Genomic DNA, 13,341 nt, shown 5'->3' with positions numbered 1-13,341 from the left:
ATTTACTCTTTTTATGAAATGTTTTTACATTTTGTTACAATGAGATCATATTTCTGATTTAATGGTTTGTTATTCAATTGAAAAAGATGTGAAAAGTGCTCAAAATTCAGAAAGTACAAGATGAATCTTATTTTACGCTCAAATACATTCTTAAAAGTGGGCTTTAGAATTATTAAAGAAACAAACATTCTGCTACTTGAATGATCTTTAAGACCTCCCACCACTAAAACCCAAATAATTTTACACAAATGATGTTGAAAATATTGAGCATTCAAAAAGCAAAGCAAAAACCAAATTTATAAAATGTTCTATTTACACACAAAATGTAATAAAATTAAGCATCAAAATATCTTATAGAGAATGTAATAGTAGCCACTGCTGTTCAAATACTCATTCACTCACTCAGTGTCTTGCAGTAAAAGGAAAGACAGAAAACAACTTCAATTTCACTACCTCCCAGATCACTTATACAAATAAAAATTCAAAGTTATTTATCCTTTACTGTTTTAAAATGGTCCATATATCACTCAAAACTACTGGTCAAGATCAACATGACATGTAAGTCGCAATGAGTGAAACTAGGTCTACAGATGCAAGTTATTCATTTCACATTCATTCACCACTAACTAGTTCGACAAATTAAAAAGCATGGACACTTGAATTTAAAAAAAAAAAGAGCTGCCAAGGTGTAATAGAATAAATAATGGCCAGCTTGGGTTCAATCATGTGTTCATCAAAGATTTACAGAATACATGCCATTAAGGCAAGTGTTGTAATACAATTGCTTGTTTCATTGTGGAATATGCATAGTACTTCCATTACATCTTTCTCACTTTTAAGTGGAACACTGGGGACTCTAATAAAATAACTGTGCATTTTTTCCCCTTAATGATCATAACACCAATAAAATCTATCCTTCTTTTTATCTTTTTTGAAATCCAAGTGCTTTTGAGGTAAAATCTTTCCTTGCCTGTGCGTCATTCACACCCCTGTACCTTAACAATAAATCTTTACGTAACTAAGTGTACACAAAAAATATGTACAATAAAATATAATTCCCATAAATACAATTCATTCCATGAAAATAATTTTATCTCAAGGAAGAAACAAAAATAATAACTAAAATAATATAATCTAAAATATTCTATCCCAATTTCTTTTTTTAATCTCCTCAATAATTGTGATTGTCTACATCTATTTCCTTGTCCTCGTCACTCTTTTAGGTGCTGGAGATTTTTTAACTGTCTTGGATTTTGTTTTCTTGGACGCAGGTGTTGCTTTCTTGGGAGATGCTGCCTTCTTCAAGGCATTTTTCCTTCCAACTTTTGGTGTGGTAGGTTTGGCTGGAGATGCTGTCTTGCCCTTCCTGGATCTACAGTCAACAATAATTTATCACATAGTGTGGATAACCAGTTACATTCATTACACAAATATTCATAATAAGCAATACTGATACTAGGTAACAGTTTAAAGAAGAATTCCATATGGTGTAATGGCGTATTATCGAGCAATTTGCAAATTTATCTGCCGAGGTGAAAATATTTTTCAAAAGAACCTGTAGGAAAATAATTTTTTTTCACTTTGTTGACGTTTGTAAATATCAAACAGTGTTATCACATATAACTAGGTCTGACAAACTAAATTACCTTGTAGCCTTTGGTGTTGCTGCCTTCTTTACAGGAGATGCAACTTTCTTTGAAGTGGTCTTCTTGGACTGGGCAGCAGTCTTCTTTGCTGGGGTTGCTGCCTTAACTTCTGTGATCTTTTGTGCCTTTGATGTCACTGGTTCAGGAACTGGAGATGCTGCTCTCTTCTTACCACGGCTGCTCATGCAAAGTTAAATTGAGTATTAGTCTAGCCACATGCAGAATATTTGAACTATTTTCTAATCAGGCCTACAATTTTCACACCGAAAATTTGCTGAATGGCTCTCAAAATATTTCATAAATTCTAATGTTTAAAATTCTTCTCTAATATGGACCTTTTATACTAGAAAATGTACTGTTAACAGCAACCTCTGTACTATTTAGTTTTTTCACCCATGCATACCTGGCTGCAGCTTTTGCAGGAGTTTTAGGCTTGGCAGCTGCTCCTTTTCTAGTTGTTCTCTTAGCTGGAGTTGGTGCAGTAGTAGCTTCCTACAACAGAAATCACCTTCTTTACCAGTGGTCATTTAATATATATTCATATGTCAAGTTGTCTCCCATCAAGTTGAATTAAACTTCATTTCTTTCTCATGTTCATTAAATGTACTAGAGGTAAATCACTGGCAACATCATTACTTCAGGAAAACAAATCTTGATGGCATTTTTGGTCTTTTTATTTGACATTACTCCTCCAAACTCAAAACCATCATGAAACTGTGCCCATTTATACTCTCCACACTTGTATAGCTAATTTAATCCATATATATCATCAATTATATCTACACCACTTTGATAAAAGATGTTTTCACTAATTATACCTTTAAACAAAATATTTCACAACTTAAAAAAATGTATGCTCACTAAACAAACATACTAGAGGACATCATACCTTTTGTGGACTTGTTGCTCTCTTCTTTTCCACAGCTTTAACTGGTGTGGCAACCTTGGCTGGAGAGGGTGCTGCTTTCCCTCTCCTGCTTGTGCGTGGAGCCTTAGGGGTTTTTGCCTTCACTGGAGTAGCTGCCTTCTTGGCAGCAGATCTGCCCCTCTTTGCAGGTTTTGGTGATGGTATAGCTACAGGTTCCTCTTTTGCGGTCGTCTTTTCTTGCTTTGTAGTACGAGTAGCTTTTGGGGTGGCTGGCTTAGCAGGCGATGCTGCCTTTTCTTTGCTTGTAGCACGCGAGGTCTTCTTTGTTGCAGTCTTCACTGGTGAGGGTGACTTTTTGGATGCTGCTCTTCCCCTGCGAGTAGGCTTGGGGGACACCTCGGGAGCAGGAGTTGCTGCCTTTACTGGGGTTTGGGTTTTAGCTCCCCTCTTAGTTCTGGAGGCCTTGGGTGTTGCGGCTTTTTTAGGTGTAGCAACTTTCTTTGCAGCTGCTCTTCCCTTTCGTGCAGGCTTGGGGGTTGGTTCCTTTGCTAGAGTAGCTGGTGCTGCAGCTTCTTTCACAGGGGTGGCAGCCTTTGCTGGGGTCTGTGCCTTGGCTCCTCTCCTTGACCTGGAGGCTCTAGGTGTGGCAGCCTTTTTAGGAGTGGCAACCTTTTTTACAGCTGCTCTTCCCCTACGTGCAGGCTTGGGTGTGGGTTCTTTTTCTGGTGTGGCTGCCACGGCAACTTCTTTCACAGGTGTAGCTGCCTTTGCTGGTGCTTTTGTCTTTTTTGCTCTTGTGGCCTTAGGGGTTGCTTTCTTTACTGGTGTGACAGCTTTTTTAACTGGGGTGACATTTTCTTTTGCAGGTGTGGCTGCTTTCTTTGCTGGTGACTTGGCAGGACTTTTAGCACCCCTTCTTGTTCTCGTTGCCTTGGGACTTGCCTTGACAGGAGATGCTTTTTTAATTGCTGCCTTTCTCCCCTTTGTTGGTTTTGGTGTAGTGACCTTTTGTGGAGTTGGTTCTGATGGCACCTCCTTCACTGGTGTTGCTGGTTTCACGGCACCTCGTCTGGCCCTCCCAGCTGCCTTCTTAGGGGATGGTGTCTTCTTGGCTGGAGAAGGAGTCTTAAGTTTGGCTGGAGACTTTGCCTTGGGTGTCTTGGTTGAAGGACGTACTCTCTTTGCAGCTGGAGATGGTGACCTGGCATCAATTTTCCTCTTTTTGCCTCTGACAGGGGTTGCAGCTTTGGGGCTTGAAAACAACTCTTTCACTCCACTATAGTTAACATCTGGCTGCTGTTTTGGCGTTTTCAACAATTCTCTCACACCAGTTAAACTAGGCATCACTGGGGTTTTCTTTACTGAAGATGGTCCTCTCTTGAAAGGAGAGGTGCTTGGTCTCTTTGATGCAGGCCTAGGAGTTGTCATAGGGGACACAAACATCATTCCTGGACCTTCAGGGGTCTTAGGAAGGTCAGAATATGGAGTAAGTCCCTTCTTCGTTGACTTTGGAGTTGCACTCTTTGGAGTGCTGAAAATGTCCTGAATACCAGTGAAACTGACATCTGCAGCATCAATCTTCTTACCAGGCTGTGGAGAAGTAATGGATTATGCACCAAATACATTCCATTGAAACAAGCACATTACAATAACCAATGTTTAGAAAATCTTTAATTTTGCTACATTAACAATAATTAACATAATGCTAGGAGTAGCAAAACCCATGTACAGAAAAGAATGCTGTCAACAACCCAGTTCAAACTTTTTATCACACTATCACATCATTTAAAAATCCATCTTCATTTGAAAATGTGAATTTACCTTTATAGGACTCTTTCTTCCCTTCCTAGGTGCAGTTTTGGGTGTCTTCAACAGTTTCTTATGGATCAGAATGGTAGCTGGGGAGGTAGCATGTCCAGTATGTGATATTTGGCCTCTCACTGCAGCTGGAGTCCTGGGGGCTTTCTAAAAATAGCAAAAGCAATTTGAATCCAACTTCAGGGCTTTTATCATCATATTTTACATGTGTAAAATTGGACTTCCCCTTCAAGGTGCATAAAATAATAATACTAACAATACATAAAATAAATTTAAAAATAATTATTTCTGTAAATTCTAAATATTTATGCCACTACTAGTTAACATTTTATTTACTGGTGTTATCATGAATACCTTGGCGGACTTGGCCTTGGCAGGAGTTTTAGCCTTCTTTGAAACAACCTTCACCTTCATTGGTTTTGGAGCAGGTTTCTGCACAACAACACCTGTGACAGCCACTCCCTTCTTCACAATATCTGCCCAAGTCTTAGGTTTCTTCACAGAAGACTTGGGGGTGCGGGATCCTCTTGGAGTCCTAGCAGGAGTTGCTCGCTTTTTCATGGAAGAGGGCAGTTTGGGTGTTGCAGATTTCCCATGAATGGCTCTCAGTGCAACAGCCTTTTTGACGTCTGATGCTGGAGTTTTGAGTTTCTTAGCCGAGGAAGGTTCTGGAGTTGCTGGTGCTACTTTCCTTCTCTTAGCACTTGTTCCCACTGGAGTGCTGGCTCTTCTCTTCTTTGGAGATGGTGACTTAGCCTTGGGCGTTGCCTTTTTAGGTGTCTTTGCCTTAGGGGTTTCCATTAAATCAACAAGGCTTGACAGTGCTTCTGGAGTGACTGCTTTTGGTGTAGCAGGTTTAGCAGCCTTAGGTGTAGTTGCCTTTTTGACTGGACTCTTTTTAATGGGGGTTTTCTTTGCAGACTTAGGGGTTGCCGCTGGAGACTTCTTAGGAGTTGCAGATTTCTTGGGTGTTGGGGTGCTGAATAGCCTAGCCACTCCCTTGACAGAAACCACTGGTGAAACTTGTGGAAAACGCTTGAATGGTGAAGTAGATTTACGAGATGATCGTTTGAGAGCAGCAGCTTCTTCTACTTCTTGTTTGTGTTTCAAGAATTTTTCTTCTGGAGACATTTCATGGTGAAGAACGATGGGCTTTAACACATGAACATGTTTCTCTGGTGTCTTACCCTTTGGAGTTTTCTTCAAAGCAGGTGATGTCAAAACTGGTGCAGGGGTTTTAGCCTTGGGTGTAGCAGCCTTTGGGGTTGCTAGTTTCCCTTTAGGAGTCCTTGGAGATGCCTTAGATGGTGTCCTAGCCTTATGTGTTGATTTCTTAGCTGGTGACGGTGTCTTGGTCTTGGGTGTTGCTGGCTTGCCTTTGGGAGATACTGCCTTACTGGCAGACTTAACTGGAGTTGGAGTCTTAGCAGGTGAGGGAGTTTTAACCTTGGCAGGGGATGTGGTCCTTGCTTTAGGAGTGGCTTTCTTAACAGTTGGAGGAGTTTTAACCTTAGGAGTAGCCTGTTTAGCAGGTGAAGGTGTCCTTGCTTTTGGAGTAGTCTTCACTGGGGTTTTAGCCTTAGGGGATGCTCGCTTTGCTGGTGATGGAGTCTTAGCCTTAGGGGATGCTCGCTTGGCTGGTGATGGAGTCTTAGCCTTAGGGGATGCTTGCTTTGCTGGTGATGGAGTCTTAGCCTTAGGGGATGCTCGCTTTGCTGGTGATGGAGTCTTAGCCTTAGGGGATGCTCGCTTTGCTGGTGATGGAGTCTTAGCCTTAGGGGTCTTTTTTGGCGAAGGACTTTCTGCAATAGATGCAACTCTAGGAGTGGCAATGGATCTTCTCAGGAGAGTTTTAGGGGTTCCCTTCTTTTGGTACACTCCCTCGGAAAGTCTTCTGGTTGGTGTTGCACCCTTCTTAACTGGAGTTGCTGGTGGTAGACGCTTATCAAAGTGCTCTGGACTAAGTGCTGGGCCAAAAGACACACTCTTTCTTTTTGCACTCGGAGCAGGGCTAGGCAATTCAAATGCTTTTCTCTTGCGACCTGATACTGGAGTTTTGCCTAAATATTAAATGTAAAATATAAATCTCTGCTATATCATGGTTATCAATATAAGAATAACTAAAGCATTTACCTGTAATAATTATAATAATAAAAATAAACATAATAATAAAACACACTTACTTGGTGATTTACCTGGAGATTTCTTCACAGGGGATGCCCTTTTGGGTGTCACTTTTGGCGAAACTGTTTCAGCCTCATCGACCTCTTTTACAGGCTGAGAACGCCTGCGTAAATCAGTTATCCCCAGCTTAAGGGCAGCAACCTTTGGTGTCCTGGGACTACCAAAAGGAGAAGTCTGTAAACAAACAAATAAAACTAGAGGATCAGAGAAGCGATACCGCCTCCAAATATTGTACCACCAGCTGGAGCAAACGCATTCGTATAGACCCCCACATACACAAAATAAGGGACACAGCCACCAGTTTTGTGCTTGACAAGCTGTAAAAATGCAATCAACAAGAATTTTTAAACTATTGCAAAAAATATATATGGTACAATCAAATTTAAGTTCTTCGTAAGGTAGGTCAAGGGTCAATTTCAAGGTCACAGTAAATTGCCAGTATATGACTTCCTATTCAAGTTCAAGAGTAACTATGGACCTATCTCTGTCAAGTTTGAAGTTAAAAGAGAAAGAAATAAACAGAGTTCAGTTCATGATAAAAAGTAGGTCAAAGGTCAATTTCAAGGTCACACTTAGATTGCCAGTATAGGACTTCCTATTCAACTTCAATAGTAACTATGGACCTATCTCAGCCAGTTTTGGAGATAAAAGGGAAGCAAAATTTGCAAAATTCAGTTCATGGTGAAAAGTAGGTCAAAAGTCAATTTCAAGGTCACATTTAGATTGCCAGTATATGACTTTCTATTCAAGTTCAATAGTAACTATGGACCTATCTCAGCCAGTTTTGGAGATAAAAGGGAAGAAAAGTTTGCAAAGTTCAGTTCATGGTGAAAAGTAGGTCAAAGGTCAATTTCAAGGTCACATTTAGATTGCCAGTATATGACTTCCTATTCAAGTTCAATAGTAACTATGGACCTATCTCTGCCAGTTTTGGAGATAAAAGGGAAGCAAAATTTGCAAAGTTCAGTTTATGGTGAAAAGTAGGACAAAGGTCAATTTTAAGGTCACATTTAGATTGCCAGTATATGACTTCCTATTCAAGTTCAATAGTAACTATGGACCTATCTCTGCCAGTTTTGGAGATAAAAGGGAAGCAAATTTTGCAAAGTTCAGTTTATGGTGAAAAGTAGGTCAAAGGTCAATTTCAAGGTCACATTTAGATTGCCAGTATATGACTTCCTATTCAAGTTCAATAGTAACTATGGACCTATCTCAGCCAGTTTTGGAGATAAAAGGAAAGCAAAATTTGCAAAATTCAGTTCATGGTGAAAAGTAGGTCAAAGGTCAATTTTAATGTCACATATAGATTGCCAGTATATGACTTCCTATTCAAGTTCAATAGTAACTACGGACCTATCTCTGCCAGTTTTGGAGATAAAAGGAAAGCAAAATTTGCAAAAAAAAAATGTTAAGGTCACATTTAGATTGCCAGTATATGACTTCCTATTCAAGTTCAATAGTAACTATGGACCTATCTCTGCCAGTTTTGGAGATAAAAGGGAAGAAAAATTTGCAAAGTTCAGTTCATGGTGAAAAGTAGGTCAAAGGTCAATTTCAAGGTCATAGTAAGATTGCCAGTATATGACTTCCTATTCAACTTCAATAGTAACTATGGACCTATCTCTGCCAGTTTTGGAGATATAAGGGACTAGATGTTATAATTTTGGAGTTACCATAATGTGCCTTAAATTTCGTACAGAAAAAATTAATTAAAATAAAGAAAATGTCATTTTGGTCAAAATTCTTGAAATAGGAGGTGCTCTGAAGTTTCAGAAGTTCAAATTTGATGAAATAATGTCATTTTTGAACACAAGTTGTCTGCTTTGCCAAGCCTTATGTTTTATTTTTCCAGAGTTCAAAATTTATTATCCATTACCGTACTGCACATTTTGCTTTTACCACCAATATGTACTTTTTGATACAGCGTAACTCGAAAACCGTATGGAATACAAAAAAACCGAGACCACCTCCAGTGTTGGGCTTTACATGCTCTACAAAATGCAAAAAAGAATGGGTCTCTAGCATTAACGGTTCCCGAATTAGAGACAGTTTTCAGTTTCGGTATCTTATGGCCGCTACTCCCGTGAAAATGCACCGATTGACCCCAAGTTCATGGAGATGAAAGATGACCTGAAGGGTAACACTTTCCAATAATATTATTGGTTAAGTCTGTGTGGTGTGTGAATAACAGGGCAAAAAAAAATTTTTTCGTAAAAAATTTCATTTTTTTGAAAATTTTGGCCCATTTGACCTTGAAGTAGAGGTCAAAGGTCAAATCCAAGGGTATATTTGAAATCTACACATATGACTTTTGGAAAGCCGGCTATAGAAATTTTTCCCATAACTCCTTCCGTAGGGTAGATAATTAGCATTTAATTTTGCCATTTTTAGACAAGGGTGCATTGCAATGAGTGCCACACCCAGACCCCAATACCGACAAAGCCTAAATTTTACGTGGAACGAGTTGAGATTATAGGTGACCTAAATCCATGAGATGGGTACGGGGGCCCTTACCGTCTAGGAGGAGAAGCGGTAACGGTAGCCGTTCGGCGGAGCCGGCGGAACGATCCGGACGGGACCGAAACCATGTGTACCGCCAGCGCTAACGCTGGTGGTACAATAAATATCAAAATATTTAAAATTTGGATATCTAACAAGTTAAAGGGATAACAACTCTTCGTATGAAATCTATATTTCACAATAAATACACTGTAAACAATTCATAGAAATATATTATATTCTATTTTACCACAAAAACGGCAGTTATAGCAATTATTCTTAAATCTGTGCTTGCCATTGAACCATGTGACCTCCATTGAAGGCTATACTTTGTAATAATCTCTTAAGAGATTATTACAAAAAAACAAAATTTTTATAAAAAAAGCAGGGACTAACTTTGAATGTAGAAATGGATTCATTAACCATTAGTAAGTATGGGGAAATCGTTGTTTACCCCAGGAAAGTTTATTTTTTGGCCAAAATGAATAGTTGTTATCCTTTTTATGCACAGTCTAATGTTTTCAAGCTCAATTCAACCAAATGTGTTATGATACCTTTTTACCAGCACTTAACCTCTTCGGACTTTTCTTTGGACTTGCCATTCTCTTAGGGGATGGAGATTTAGGGCTGGAGATAGATTTTCTCTTTCCAGCAGATTTAGGAGTTGTGGCTGAAATGAACAAACACCCTTTAAAAGTCTTAGCTGTGTCACTTGAGAATTAAAATAGGAAATTAATGATAACTGATAAAAATCATGCAATTTCCACCTATTATTCTAAAAATAAAATTTTGATTTATAAGTAGTGACTAATATATTAACATAAATATTAATTGAAGAATAAAAGGGCGAGGCAGCTGATAGTCCCATGCATTTCAATGCAACTGCTTGGTAATTTCACTTGCCCGGCCAACAAACCAATTGCAAAACACAACCATCACCAGTATGTATGTCGAGGGCTGTTCAACCTTCAGAAATTTACCTTGAGGAGACACTGCCTTCCGCTGTGGTGTTTTCACTTTAGGGCTGGTCTTAGGGGATGCCTTAGGAGAAGCTGCTCTAGGCGTGAGAGCCTGAGGAGTGGCAGCCTTGGGGCTGGCCTTAGGAGTACCAGCTCTTGGTGTAGCAGCCTTGGGTGAAGCTTTTGGTGTTGCAGCTTTAGGGGAAGCTTTTGGTGTTGCAGCCTTAGGGGAAGCTCTTGGTGAAGCAGCCTTACGGGAAGCTTTGGGTGTAGCAGCCTTAGGGGAAGCCTTGGGTGTAGCAGCCTTAGGGGAAGCCTTGGGTGTTGCAGCCTTGTTGTTGGCTTTTGGCGTAGCAACTTTAGGTGTAGCCCTAGGGGTAACAGCTTTTGGAGAGGCAGCCTTAGGCGTTGTTTTAGGTGTAGCAGCCTTAGGTGTTGTTTTAGGAGCAGCTGCTTTGGGTGTTGTTTTAGGTGTAGCAGCCTTGGGTGTGGCTGGTCTTTTCGGAGAAGGTGATCTTCCTTTAGATACAGGTGTCTTCTTTGCTGAACCTGGAGTTTGAGGGGCTACATTTTCAACTCCAGTAGGCTTGGGAGTTGGAGGCTTCTTCTGAAAGCGTGGTGAATTAAATATCAATAACAAAAGTTACCAACTGCAATGTTAAGTTTTGATAAAACATATGGTAGTTACTTGATCTTTTCAATGGAGGAAAATTGTGCATTTTACAGATTCTGTATTTTTTTAAGTCACAATTTCTTGAAATTAGAACTTTCCAATGAGTGGCAACAACAAAATGAAAAAGCAGGTTACTACATAGCTTTGTTCTATAAAGTAAAAAGACAAAAAATGCTATATAAAAATATAATTTGTGATTTTAAAAATATGTATCTGAAGGTTTGATAATTAGCCCATTGAAAAGCTGGATCAATTATCGTAACTAGATTTTTTTTTCATTTAACCAAATACAAATCGTGTGCTTATATAAAAAATTTGCAAAGAAAATACCATGGGTGTCAAAACTTTAGAAGGTGCTGGGCTCTTTGCCTTGGGAGTTAAAATCTTAGCTGGTACTGCCTTTGATGGGGATACATTTCTGTACGGTGATCCAGGCGGGAACTCAAACCGAAAAGAACGATCTATAACTGTGAAAACATCATTGTGCCCAATCAGCATGGTCTTGGTTAAGGAGGTTCCATTTACCATTGTTGGATTCACAGTGCTCAAATTAGTGACAAAAATCTGAAAAAGATTTTCAGCTCCATTAGTATTAGGGCAGTTTTAAACATTGTGGAAAATTGTTTCAGCTGTTCCCCTTCATCATCTATCTGAATCAATTCATATTGAATGCAATATCCTACATATAAAAGTGCTTTGACTCATATAATAGATAGGTGTTGCATGAATAACCAACCTGCCCTTCCTGATTAACATCAATCTTGCAATGCTCCTTGGAAACATTGGGCAGTTGAATCCTGATGTCACAATCATTACTTCTGCAAAAGGCAATAATAAAACACTGGGCATGAGACAAAGTCATAAGTTGGTCAGTTTGGTAATAATAACAGATGGCAAATTTTCTTTTGCCATACACTTATTTTTTTCATGTCCATATTGATGCAAGTATAAAAAGAAATTAGCTTGTAACAAGATCACACTTCCAACATTCTGATCCTTTTTTTCTAAATATGATGAATGCAGGGAAATTACTAGCTGCAAATGCCTCATTTATAAGCAATATATACAAACCAGACAGTTAAATAGTTATATCTAATATTTCAAAAATGCACCCATTAGTCAAACTGATAAATAAGAGAATATTACTTTGGTCTAAACTTACCTTCCAATCAAACATGACGTCGCTGTCAGTGGAAAATGGGCCCCATCTGCACCATTTCTCTTAATTACAACAATTTTTCCATAAAGCATTTTATTTCTGTAAAAAAATAACAGTTTTAAACATTAGTATTTTTGTAACATACTTTTGGAATATAATTAATAACTATTTGGTCTAAAAGCTACTGACAAGTCCACTTCATTCACTTCAGAAAAAAGACTTTTGCTTTTCAGAGAGAACAACATGGTTAGCATTAAAATTCTATAAGACTAAAAACCCACATTATAAGAGCATTCTGCATAGATTGTACATAACTAAATTATATTTCCTTTTTCTACCTTTGTATTCAAAGTAGTGATAAACATTTAATAAGTCATTATATTACAAATTGTGTTGACTTACTTTAACACAAATTTTCAATTTCAATTTTTCACATTTACAAAAAAAAAACCTTGGTATATTATAGGGCCAGTATGTTAATAAGAGTTTGGCATATACTGCTTTTTTTAAATCACAAATTAATAGAGTTATCTTTGTGGTAACAAAGTGAACTAATATTTGACATTGGTTTGCACCACTGCTTGCATCTGTACAAAAAGCTTGGATTTTCAAATTCAATGATTTTCAAAGCAGGTGTTTTCACCTTCACATCATCATCTCAAAAACAAAAATGAGTAGCAAATATTTTAATTTGCATTTTTCTTTCCAATAAAACAACAACAAAAAAAAAAGCATTACAAATGAATACAAGAATGCAAACAAAGGTAATGATTAGTCAATCAAAATGCAAATACAATGATCGTTGAAAATAATTTACATGACAAGCTTATTTACAATAAAATTCTGCACATGGAAAAGAGTGACGTTATTGATAATTAAGCGTAGGGTTGACAAGCTTGCAAAATTTTGTAAAATTTACTTATTCATGGCAGTCAGGTTACATGTATGGCATGATGAATGTTCGTTTACTTATGGTGAAGAAAATCTGTTCTTATTTTCAATCTATTATACAATTTGGACTAAATATTTAGCAAACTAAAACACGAGGAATCCACATTAATAGACGTAAGGAAAGTAAAATGGACACTGGTGACCTTCATAATGTGCAAACTGGAGTGGTTCACCAGATTAGTTGTAACACTGCAGTCTAAATACTATATAGACCCCTATGCTATTTTAGCGTGTTTACGACTAGTCTTTCTGGGTACACGTGCTACTTACCCTACATGAAATCCCAAATGTAAAGTTGTACTTGAAAATCTTAAAATCCGAGCTCCAAGAGTGCTCGGTATTGGGAAATTACCGCGATTTTATTTTATAATCCAGTCTCGAACTCTCCTTTCCGCGCAAAAATTGAAACGGTTAACCGCAACTTCTTGCTTCCGTGCCAAAATAGTTCGAAAAATTAGTTCAGATATTCAGATATCAAGATGTCTTGTTCTGCACGTCACCATTCATTTATCCTTCTGAATCGAAATGATACTCAAAATATTTAAAATGAGGTTTTAAAATATTATAAAGAATATGGTTGTACA

General features: G+C 38.2%; 1 protein-coding gene across 2 annotated transcripts; it reads right to left on the bottom strand.

Annotated features, from left to right (window-relative positions):
- Positions 1 to 291: 291 nt before the first annotated feature.
- Positions 292 to 13,210, bottom strand: LOC106164454 (uncharacterized). Of its 2 annotated transcripts, none has more exons than XM_013542369.3 (13): positions 13,028 to 13,210; positions 11,810 to 11,905; positions 11,384 to 11,465; positions 10,978 to 11,211; positions 9,996 to 10,581; positions 9,570 to 9,685; positions 6,516 to 6,690; positions 4,687 to 6,392; positions 4,336 to 4,479; positions 2,536 to 4,104; positions 2,050 to 2,138; positions 1,647 to 1,823; positions 292 to 1,372 (listed from the first exon to the last, which is right to left on the bottom strand). In XM_013542369.3, exons 2-13 carry the CDS (start codon positions 11,896 to 11,898, stop codon positions 1,195 to 1,197), a joined length of 5,145 nt encoding a protein of 1,714 aa, XP_013397823.2. In that variant the 5' UTR covers positions 11,899 to 11,905; positions 13,028 to 13,210; the 3' UTR covers positions 292 to 1,194. The 2 variants fall into 2 exon arrangements, with proteins under 2 accessions (XP_013397823.2, XP_086858404.1); XM_087002278.1 differs by having other exon boundaries at positions 6,528 to 6,690.
- Between the last annotated feature and the right edge of the window lie 131 nt (positions 13,211 to 13,341).

This window comes from Lingula anatina, chromosome 1, assembly GCF_051362555.1.
Source record: "Lingula anatina isolate TDL-2025a chromosome 1, LinAna3.0, whole genome shotgun sequence".
Lineage (NCBI taxonomy): Eukaryota > Metazoa > Brachiopoda > Lingulata > Lingulida > Lingulidae > Lingula > Lingula anatina.
The sequence above is the reverse complement of the archived record's forward strand: the minus strand, read 5'-3'. Positions and strand labels throughout refer to the sequence as shown.